Source organism: Sturnus vulgaris, chromosome 2, assembly GCF_052056855.1.
Source record: "Sturnus vulgaris isolate bStuVul1 chromosome 2, bStuVul1.hap1, whole genome shotgun sequence".
NCBI lineage: Eukaryota > Metazoa > Chordata > Aves > Passeriformes > Sturnidae > Sturnus > Sturnus vulgaris.
Genome location: NC_142244.1, coordinates 104992922 through 105004935, shown reverse-complemented (window position 1 = coordinate 105004935; position 12014 = coordinate 104992922). Strand labels below are relative to the sequence as shown.

The 12014-nt window shown below is 35.9% G+C and overlaps 1 protein-coding gene across 7 annotated transcripts in view; it reads right to left on the bottom strand.

The window, feature by feature from the left end:
* Nucleotides 1-12014, bottom strand: part of CNKSR2 (connector enhancer of kinase suppressor of Ras 2) — a 206390-nt gene that overhangs the window by 86784 nt on the left and 107592 nt on the right. For 5 of the 7 annotated variants that reach the window (XM_014879721.2, XM_088160265.1, XM_088160269.1 and 2 more), the window contains one exon: nt 8679-8825. The exons of the other annotated variants lie outside the window; for them this stretch is intronic. In XM_014879721.2, coding sequence (XP_014735207.1) covers nt 8679-8825 — 147 coding nt within the window. The remainder of the gene's footprint in view (nt 1-8678; nt 8826-12014) is intronic. 7 annotated transcript variants of the gene reach the window in all.

Below are 12014 nucleotides of genomic sequence, written 5' to 3'. Positions count from 1 at the left end.
AGTTTACTCCTTGAAGAAAGAAATGCTGGGATTGAAGAGAGTTCACTATACCTACAATTTCTGACCTTAGTAACTACTTGAAGACACAAACATTTGACATTGTATTGATGGCAGAGAAGCTCTAAATGTGGACTGAATTGATGCACAAAGATTCTTCTCCCAGCACTATTACCAACAATTTATGACAGACCAAAAGGTCATTCCTGTGCAGAATAATCAGTTCTCGTTTTCTAGATTTTAATCTTGACACTGTAGCAGAAAATCCAAAAAGTCTAAAGCAGGAACATTGCCAGAATGTTGGTCTTTCCTCAGCTCCTGATAAGTGACACAAATCTATGCCTATCAAGGCAAGGCCCCACCACTGCGTTACTTTTTTACAATCTGTATGCAGGAACAATGAATATCACTTAGGAAACCTCATCCCTTAGCCAGTTTACTGCCTTGTTTTAGGAACAGAGCTGTGTTAGTTGCTATGTAGCTCTAATACAACAAAATGCGTGCTTAAAATTTGCTTCCTAAAACTTTGCAAGTCCACCTTTAGAGCAACAGCTATAAAGTGAAACAAGTTTTCTGCTTTTGAATGTTCAAAATCTGTCTCCTACACACAGTGATACTGCTTAACTCTTTTTCCTCATTAATGGGAATATTCTACAGCCAGGCCAAAGAAAGACTGACAGTTTTTACGGGAAGAAAGGGAGAAAGACACACACAAAAAGTCAGACAGGTAAAAGACTTTACAACCACTAAAAACAAGACAACTCTGCAAAAATAAGAATAAAATTGGTGGCAAAAACAGGTCAAAAAAACAACCTAAAACAATAAAAACCAACCCTAAACATCCTCCCTCCCTCTTTTGGAGAAACAAAAATATTATCCTTTAAATTTTCATCTGTGACACTGTAGCCATAGATGTTTTAGAACCACTCACTAATACATCAGTGTTTGTTACTTTCTGACACCTAGCACTTCTATAATAATAATACTTTGTGGCTTTCTGAGTAGCCTGTTGAATTAATTTTCATTGTAAGCCAAAAGGATTTGGTGACCTAGATCGTGTTTACACTTGTTAAGCCCAAGCTGTTTTCTCATGGCTCATACCAGCAGAAGCACTGAGAGGAGGTCAAAATGTGCAGATGGGTTTGCTCTTCTCCATTTAGAGGAAGAAGACAAGCCTTTACTTTACCTGCATGAAAAGGGAGGTAAGAGGAAAAGGGGACTTAGAGACTGTGGCAGTCACTAGGAGTTTATGGTTTATGTTACATAGGGAAAATCATGCTCAAGCATAAGAATGTTCTACACTTAAAATAATTTGATGTGCCTCTGGTGATCCTGACAAGCTGCTGGAGGGCTAGAGGACAGAAGGAATGAGGTTTCCTTGTATTACAGCCTAGAATACTTGGCTGCAAATATTTAAACCCTAATGATATTGCCCTAATTTCTGAGGGGGCAAAAAAATAGCTGAAGTCCGAGGAATTTGTTTGGTACAACACACAGTCGTGACTTATATGTCAGTTTGCCCTCCAGGCAATTTGCTGGTTGATCCTGGAAATCAGTTTGGGTTTGTACATCTTTGACAAATGCATATTCTGGTTTATCTTTTAGCACAGGAAGGTGGTTAAACCACTGAATGCAATAGGAAGAAATGGTATTCAGTCTAACACAGAAAGCCACAAGCTATCCAACTTACTGAAGGCCAGTGGTTCCCTGTCAGACACTGTCAGAGGTGCAGACACAGTGTAACTGTGGACACTCTGAATGTCTGTGGTTCCTCACAGGACAGCAAAATAAATTCAGCTTCCCAGGGCACCTGGAGCTCCCAAGGGGACAGAAATCGTAATCCAATCCAGGTAGAGGCACAATCCTGTAGGATTGTCCCAATACATAGTAGGATGTCTCAGGAATATTTTCCATATTTCTTTTGCATTGCCAAACTCAACTCTCTGCTTATTTCCACAGAAAAGTCGTGTAACTAGAAAAAAAGGCAAATCTCAATTTAAAAATAAGTCACACTCTTAAAAAAGAAAAAAGCAAAACAGCATTTATCATGACTACACCAGTAAATCAGTAGCTTAGTAAGAACTTTTTCCATGGTAAAACATTTAAATGGTCTCTTCTGGTAGTAAGTAGCTCAACACACTGAGAGCCTTGCTATAACTACCACCTTGTGCTGTAGAAGTTCAGCTTTCATTTTTATATATAAAGAAGTCATCAACCCCCTCTGGTTGAAAAAAACATGACCTAGAGGTATTGTGCATCTACACAGCATTTTGCATTGAAATTTAGAGATCTCAGCTCTTCCAGTCAATCTGATCACATGCAAGTCACCAGCTCATGTAGCTCTCTATTTCAATGGCAGCCACTCAGTGGGCCACATGCAGGCACACTGGACACAAAACCACATGCAACTCCAAGCAAGTATTTCTCAATGGTTCCCTTGGAGATCAGTGGTACCACTGAATTAGTTCTCTTCCAAGGAGTAGAAATTCTCCTTCTGCAGTTCCTTTTGGCAGGCTGGCCAGGGCAAGTGGGATTGCTGACACAGCAATAAAACTAAAATATTTTCAGGTCTAAAGAGTTGAATACTTGGCCCATGGGAAAAGCCTGACAGAGAAAGTTTGGAATTTACATATTAGAATTGGAACAACCTAAAAAATGTCCCACAAATGACCTTGCATCAATCGTAATCCACAATGACAAACACAAAATCTGTAATTCAATATATTTTGGAGTACCATTTCTCAAACATTTTGAATACAACAGCCTCCCTCAGGTTCATTAGTCTTCATTTGTTTAGACAGAGCCTCCCCTATGCTGTCACTTGGCTGCAGAACAGGGAACCAACCATCTTTACTCACAGCAGCTTGGTTTCTCTATCACTGGGAAAAAGGAAATGCCTGAAAGCCCTGACTGACAGCACACAGGTCCCCTCTCTTCAGGAGCTGTTCTGTCCTTGGGTGGCTCTGTCCTGTGGTCCCCACCCTCCCTCTTGCTAACATTGCTGCATTTTGCACCCCCAGTCCTAAAGAAACTGAGACGGTGTCCCAGTGAGTCAGCATATTCCTTTTCATTTTTCTGTCTAAACAATGGATGTAATCAATATTTAATACATACTATCTAAAATTCTTTTTAATGTTTTCTAAAACTCTTTGAACCTTTCATTAACTCCATGGGAAGCTGCAATATAAGTTTGAGAAACGCTGCTCCAGAAAAAGACATACAATTTTTAAAAATATAAGCAAAACTAACACAAAGGTTTAAATTACAGTATGCAGTATTTGCATCAATAAGTAGATTTTACTGCCAATATATTTTTCATATTGGATCAAAGTTACAAGAATACATTGAACAAAATGCTTCCAATAAAATTAACTTTTATAGAACAATCATGACATGAAATAATGAGATACTGTAACTAATTCAGACAGACCTCATTTTAACAGAGCTACAAAAAGTGCCCAGTTCCCATGCAGGTAAAAGACAACTAAGTAATTTAAAAGTAAACAAGTTAGTATTTTATTCAAATTTAATAATTAAAAAGTGTAGCATCATTAGCTCTAGTCATAAATGATGAAAACAGTATATAGCATTGTGTCTAGATAAATGAAGGAGGCAATATCATCAAGTAGAAAAATATACTGAATAAAAATAATAGAAGTAGCATTTTCTTTCAAACAAAGGACTTGTTATTGTGGCAGCAGCTTCTCAGGAAAATGAAATGAAAAGATGTGGAATGTAACAGTGGAAATATGGTGCATATCTAATCCAAAAAACTCTTGTCAAAAAAACTACAGATACAGAGCTGCTGATGCGTTTAAACCAGTACAATTTAATCAAATACACAACCGTACAATGAACTATAAAGATATACAAAAGGTGACATGTAAAAGGCTTTGTGAAGGATGGGTCAGAAGGGTTTTTTCCAAGTTGTGGCTGGCAGCTGGAGCTGCCATGAGGAAGAGCCTTCTCAGTGACACCAGCGGGTGCATTCCAAACCAACCAAAGCATGGCACGTGCTGCTCTAGCACTCCTTTTCTGTATTGAAAAACCCTGGATGAAGAGTCTTCCACACTGCAATAAAGTCTTCGTTGGGGTAATTAACAAAGCATTTTCCAGAAGGCAAAGGAGGACTTTGCAGCTAGGTTTTTGCTAATGTGCTGACAGCGACTTACAGAAAATTTCATATGCTCTGAGAATCTTCTCTATTGAACTTTTCATCTTTATTCAAACAGCACTTGAAGGGGCCTTCCTTTGAAACCTCCCCAAAATAACACAAAGTGGACAGGAGAAATAAAACAGACAATCTAGAGTAGAGAAAATTTATTTCCGTTAGGTTTTGAACCAGACAAAAATTTGGAGAGTTCAAAGATAAAGTCACTTCTATGTCAAACAAGGAAAATAAATAAAAAATAAGGTTAAAGTTAATTGGTTTGTTCACCATATTCAGTAGCAGTCAGAAATATAAATATTGCAAACTGCAATAGCATTCTAGGTTCTCACACAATGGATCAGACTATCCAAAAAAAAAACCTAACTGAAAGGCAAATTTAGTAAGGTTTGTCTTGCAGGCGTAACATCTTAATATTTATGGTACAATACCATATTAATAAGTAATTTCAATTTTGCAAAAGGCAACCACTAAATTCCCCCCCCCAAGGCCACAGCTGCCTAATTCAACTGTTGCAAAAGCAGTAACAAAAATCACAGGCTGAAAAATCCCCTGACTTCACAGATTTGGATACGATTCTAAAATGCATCATGGGAGAACCTTGATTATCAGTAAGAGGTTGGATACTGATGGATATTAAAACAGACAATCAACTCACTGAAAACACTAAAAAAACCCAACCAGTCAACCAACCAACCAACCAGCACTTTCTTTAATCAGGACACAAAGGGGGTAAAAAAGGGGTTTTTTTTAATTTCTGTACTGATTAACCTTAGAGCTGGAATTAATGCACTTGTAAATACAAACTCATTATGTAATGGTGCATAGGATAGCCAAAGGCTAATTTTATTATTTTACTGTACATCAAACCATTCAATTTGAGTTTCAGGACTGCTATACCAGATGCATAATTCTTCTTCTCTCTTTCTCTCCCCTAACCTTTCCTATTTATTCTAAGGATAAGAATATTTATGAAAAGAATAAATATAAGTGTTTCTGCTAAAAAGAAAAAAAAAAACCTCACAAAGAATTAAGAATTAATCAACAATTATGTAGTCTGCATTTAACTCCTAATTCACAGCAAGACTGCAATGCAAAGGCAGAGCTGTTCAAAGTAAACAGCTGAAAATTCTAAGAAGCATTTATGCCAATTAAAAAACAGTTAATATCTGAATGATGTAAATGCATTTTCCAAACTTAGAGACTGTGAATGTTTGGTTGGTATATGGCTAATCTAGATCACTAACAGTGGGCAGAAAGCTCTTAAACATTTCACTCTCAGGTTATAATTTAACTCCTAGCACACCCTGCCACCCATACACAAACCAGCTCAATATACCTGCACACTGCCTGAGCTGGGGCACTCACTGAGCATTTCCCAGCTCACAGGTAAATTTATTATCTCTCCATTAAGTCTAGTTTGTCATGTGGCTGCACATGGCAAACTTCACATTCTTAAACACAATTACAGACTGAACAAGCTGAATGTAATTTATCAATAATGCCACATTATTCACTTTAAGCTAAAATTAAGTTTTGAAGGTTCTCAATTTAAACATCACAATGTAAATTTTAATGTAAATGAGTCTCCTAATTTAATACACTGACATATTTACCTTCTACAACTATGGCACCAGCTGTTAAGCATATTGACTGGTGGGACACATACAAAAAATTTAAGTCTGATTTTGTGTCATCCTCCTTACATTAGGGCAAACTTCTACCTTCCCACCTCACTCATCACAATATGATTAGGTTGTGACACCACATTTTTCCTCTGTTCACTCTATTTGCAGAAACAAAAAGACCATAGCTGTCTTTTTGCTGATCCTATTTCCCATTTTATCAGAATTTCATCCCCATATCTCACTCTGTAATCTTTTGAATATTTTGCATTTTAACAGAATTATTACTGGGTCACAATTTCCTTGTAACTTGTGTCTGCTGAATAATACATATAATTCAATTAACTCTGGGATGACAGCACATTTGTAATGTTCTCAAATATTTCAAGATCTCCTGATATGGGAAAACAAGTTACCATAACCTCCCCTGCTTGCAAAGTTGGTATTAAGCACTGTTTTCCTTTATGATTTTTTTGGTATTTGCTATGACTTTCCTCCCTTCTCCTCTTACATTACATCCTATGCTTTATTAAAGAATAGTCCCTTTATGCTCCTGTGAATCAGGAACATAAGGAATTTCGGACCAGCATAGCGTCAAATTGCAATTGTTACACTTAGAGTTTTTCTGAAGATTTTTTCCAGACAATTAGTTAAATAAACATAATTTCTTCATATTTTTACAGCTATAAAATTACACTGCACTTGGACCTCTTTTGATGCTTATTATTGATAAAATATACAGTACTGATTTCACACTTAGGCTACATTTAAACTTTAACATCAACCGACTTTAACATCTGTTCAACTCTGATCCGCATAAATCCCCAACAGAAATTTCCACATTATGCATGTTCTGAAGCTTGCACTTCACCCTGGAGCTTTGTCCACACTCCGCCTACTTAAGAAAACTGTTGTTTCTCACACTAAAATTATAAATTACAACAGACACACATATGCCCACTGCACACGTAAGTGCTGAATGAGGTTCTGGTCTTATCCTGATGTCATGTTTGATAGAATCAGAATAATACCATCATGATAACAGAATTATATCTGCAATGTTTAACAGTATCTCTATTTGTGTTCATATTAGCCTTGAAAATATCCATATTTTTCATGCTAACAGCAAGAAGCAACCCTCCCACCCCCAATACTCCCATTGCCCCCCATTCCCCAAATCTGTAAGATTACAGAAGATCACTATCTAGGCTCAATGTCATCCAGTACAGATAATCTACATTCAAGCTAGCTGTCCAGATTCCCTTTATCATCAAACGCAGAGAAAGAGGCATGTGCAGGGGCAAATTCACCATATCCTAAGGTAGATCAGTCAAAAGCAGGCTAAAATGAATGAATCAGTAATTACTAATGCATGTCTGCTGGCCAAAGGAAGTGTAAATGAGAAACCTGAATAACATGTAGATATTTACATAGCAGATCTAAAGTTTTATCAGTTGAGTAAGACCCAAGTACCTGACAAACTTTTGATGTGAGGTCTCCAACGTAATTATTCTGGTAATAAATGACAAAGTGAAGTAAAATGCAGTATTTAGGAGCATGGCCCAATTCATCTGAAGAAATACCAAACTCAATCAAACTCAGGATTTAGTCTGAAAGTATTTGACCCCATTTAAAGCAACAACGTATTTTACATTTGTATTTATATTCTCACTAAAGCTAGGGAAAAAGTACAGCCTTCAAGTATAAACATTCATACATTCATTTCATGCATCCAGAGTTGCAATTTTATCTTCAGATACTAATTTCTGGTTGAAAGTTTTTGTCACATGTGTATTCAGCTCTTTATATCTGAAAGCCAAAATATCTCAAGCATTTAAGAACTTAGTTTCAAAGACTATGATGCATTTCACCATTATAATATATATTCATACACACACACATATATGTACACACACACACATATGAAAGAAGTTCTTCATGGCATTAGCTTTCTTATGTATCTCCCAACATTTCAAAGAGCATAAGACCACAGATAATGGCAGTGGCATTTCCATATCCCATTTTCCTTTCGTCCAAACTTTGCAGAAGTCTTTTCTCTTTCATATGTACTTAATTTTTAATTAGAATTTTTAGTGTGGTAATAGAAATGCCCCAAAGAATGCACTCTTTATGCAAACAAAATAAATTTCTAAACAGTATTCTGTCTGAACTGAATGGAAAAATGGATTATTTGTTGGTTCCATCAGTTAGTTACATGCCTTCATCAGTCTGAATGTAACTTTTATTTCCTAGAGTAATCCATCACAGTGACATTTTATCCTAGAGTTAAACATGAAAGCTTTAATGAAACCATTCCATGGCTTTCAGCATGTTGTAGGCTTACTAAAATTAAGTGCCCATCCAGACATCCTGTGCTTTCTTATGTGCAAGCCTTCCATCTCAACAACAACTTTGACACAAGTACAGCTTTATTTACATGAGGAAATTCTGATGGTCAAGTGGTTTATTGAATACAATCACCTTATAAATTTTCCTGTAACTCCATCAGTAATCGAACTGAGAACTCAAACATTTTTGTCCCCTCTTTTTTGAGGTTACATTGTACTGAGATCTTCACAAGAAATCAAACTAAATTTATCAGTTTGTGAAGCATGTCTGTCTCTCCTTAGCTAGAAAAAAATTACCTGAGGCTACTTTTCTGCATTGTAGAACACTGGGATGATTACTTCTTAACTTTGAAAAGTTCTAACAGGTTTAATTTCAATTAAGCCTATGAGAACAAATCGCAGAGAAATAATTTCAGAAACAATTTTTCAAAGTATACAAGAGTAAATCTATATGCTGCTGAGGATGAAGCACAATAAAGCATCATTGAGATAATCTATAGTTAAAATGATGGTGTATGACTTATGATTAAGCTTCATTACCTGCAGAGCAAGGGGCTTCCATCTCATATTTTTCAGTAAAGCTGGTGCTGAGGTAAGCATGCTCTGAGGTCGCTTTTTCAAAGTTAAGATAACACCACTCGGATCCTCTCGTAGTGCATTCACCAAATTTTTCAACTGCCACCCCACCTGGTAACCAGTAAAATCATTACAATAAAATTGAGGTACATTATTCAATATGTAATGTTCCCTTTTTAAATAAGATTAGTAAATAACATAAAGGAGTGTATATATATCATAAAGGAGATTAATTCTAGAAATGTCAAAACTTAATTACTGCATAAAAATCACATAAACTAAAATAATTATTATAATGCATTAAAATGTATATGCATAATTTCAGGTTTTAGAATTAATAAACTACTGTTACTTCACTGCAAATGCACAATTAAATCCCAAGGTGTTTTCAAACTTAGCTCTGGTACACAGACTTTCTAAAGTTAAAAAGTCCCGGCTTTTGCATTGACAGTTCATTTCAAAACTGAGCATTTTGTATTTGGTGGTTTCTATTCGAAGTCCACTAACCACATGTAGTCACACACTACTTTTCCTAGCAACCTATGCAAGTACAAACCAATTCAGGAAAAGCTACTCTTCCCACTGCTATAAAAATGAAGTCAGAGTCACAAGGTATTTTTTAAAATAGTGCTTCTTTCATGATGATCTCAGAAACAAATACATTAAACCAATGACAGAAATGTAGTCCAGTCACTATGTATTAGCCCAAAATAAAACTTTATGAATTTAATTACAGAGTACTGAAATATTCCAAAATTAAAATCTTTAATAAAATGGAAAGCAACAAGTTTCTATTTATAAACGCAAGATAGAACTTTTTGAAAAAATTATTTTGCATTTTTGGAAAAAGTACTTCAAATATGAAACCATTTTAAGTCGTGATAACGGTTTTCAGTCTGAATAAGACCTGATAACATGGTAATGCTTTAGGATAGTAAAAGTATTGTTTTTCAAGTTTGGCACCTAGACTGGCAATATACAGAATCATACTTCTCTTCAAAATCTTGGCCTGTAGACTCAGAAAGTGATTATTTCTGTAAATGTGACAGCTCCTCTACCTCTGTCCCCCACCCGTGCCCTGCTAAACAAACAAGTAAATTTTCCTAATTTGTAAATGATCACAGTTATGAATATTTTCTTTCTTTCACAATTTGTACAAGAACACTGTCAAGAAGAAAATTACCCAGCTGAGAAGAGGAAAAACAAAAACCTAGAGCTTTGAAGTGATAAGGTTACTTTATATCACATCAATACATTAGAAAAATCAAATCGGCAGTGTGAACAAAGAGCACAGATGTTCCTCATCATTGGTACGGTGCAATATGACACAAACATATGCTTAAGCAAGATAATCATGTGCATGCTGCTGCTACTTATTTTGTACCTTATTTCCTATTACACCAAGCCTCACTTTGGTTAGTATCACTTATTTTAAAAACTGCCTCTCCCAAACAAGCACCCACTTGGCACCTACCTGAGCCAACACTAATTTTACCAACAACCCTGAGTCACAGACATGGCTCAAATCCCATCACTCTTTCTTCACCTCCTGTCAACCTACCTGCCCTGTTTCCACCACAGCAAAGCTCATTATGTTCGGGATGCACTTCTACAGTAAGATTATGGTATGCAAAGAAAAAGGGTATTGATAATATGCATCTTTATAGAATATTTTTCAGCTTTCTTAGAAGACTCCAAGCATGCTGAAATCCTCGAGTCCCCTGAGCTAGGCATATGGCTATTATATATCCTATTTTGAATAGGATGAAATATTAAATTAACCAATTCCATCTCAATTCCCACATCCTACTGAAGCTTCCATTGTGTTTCAACAGCATTTAAACAGAACATCTTTAAGCCCAAGCTTTGTATGTAAAGACATTACAATTTTATAAAAGATAACTTGCTAATTACAATACTGTTTTCTTACTTTTAGAGATTTCTCTCACTTGCTTAGAAGCCATATATTCCCCACAGTTCCATAATGTCACTGTGGGCACATGCAAGGCTTCATCTGCTATCCAAAAGAAGGAATTATTGGCCTACAGTTCCTGTAGGCTATCCCTGTACCTAAGGTACTGCACACTGTAATTCCCAAATGCAAGAACTGAAGAGGGATTTGTGGAGCAGAATCCTTCTGCTGAACAAAGCAGCACAGGGAACCTTGAGGAGAACAGGATTTGACCTCAGTTATGGAGTCAGGATGTAAAGTTCTTCCCATTTAATTTGGTAGGACACTGCATGCAAAAACTGTACTTTAAAGCCATCTGTTTCTCACTGAAATAGCCAGAGGAATATAAATAAAATGGCGTTTTTCAGTTAGGCTAGCATTTAAAAAAATATTTTAAATGCACTTTCATACTTTGCAGAGATAAACTGTCTCGTGTATTTGAAATATGCCTTACATTGCAATAAATGGGAGATTATCTAGTCTCTTTATAAGAGTTAGAGGGATTAAAGAAAAAAATCACTTCAAAGCACTAAATCTGATGTATTTAACTTAGAAGCTCATGAATAAAAACAATTTAACTTAATTTTTCACAGTGAAATTCTGAGTTTACTATAAATTTCAAATGAAGTTCATCCTTTGCTTTTATCTAGTTCCCTGACAAAAATGTTCTGGCTCTTCAGACAGGCCTTGATGGCTTCTCGTAATCTGAACAAAAAGTACTAAATTGGCCTAAGAGAAACAAGTCACATAAGACACAGTCAACAATCAACTGAAGGAAACTGATGTCCACACAGGAGGCCATGTTTTTCAGTTCCAATACAGTTCAGATCCTCTCAAAATTAATTTTGACACAGACAAAAAAAAATTTATTTGAGGATGTCAGGATGGAAAGAGGAAAAAGCAGGGACTATATATGGGACTGAAAATTTCTTCAGAAATCCACTTCAGTGACACGTAACCTACCCTTTAAGTGTAATTTGGTTTTATTCTCTCTAACATCTCCTTTCTCATCACCACAGTTAAAAATTTGCAATTTCTAATCATTAAGTTTTTTGGGCAGAATTTTCAAAGCTCCTATCATATCCTTTACCCTGCCCGTGAACTGCAAAAAAACCCACAGTAACAAGAAAGTTTTGACACTGGTTTGAAAATTCAAAATACATGCAAGAGGACTGTATTAACAGACAACTTTACTTATAGTAAAATAACTTGAGCAATTAATTTCGAAAACAGCACACTATGCTGAAAAGTGGCCATTTTTAACAGCCAAGGAAGTTACTGTTGCTTGCTTTATATTACTTTTTTTTGTTTGGTTAGGTTTTTTTTGTTTTGTTAGAGCTGGGATTAAA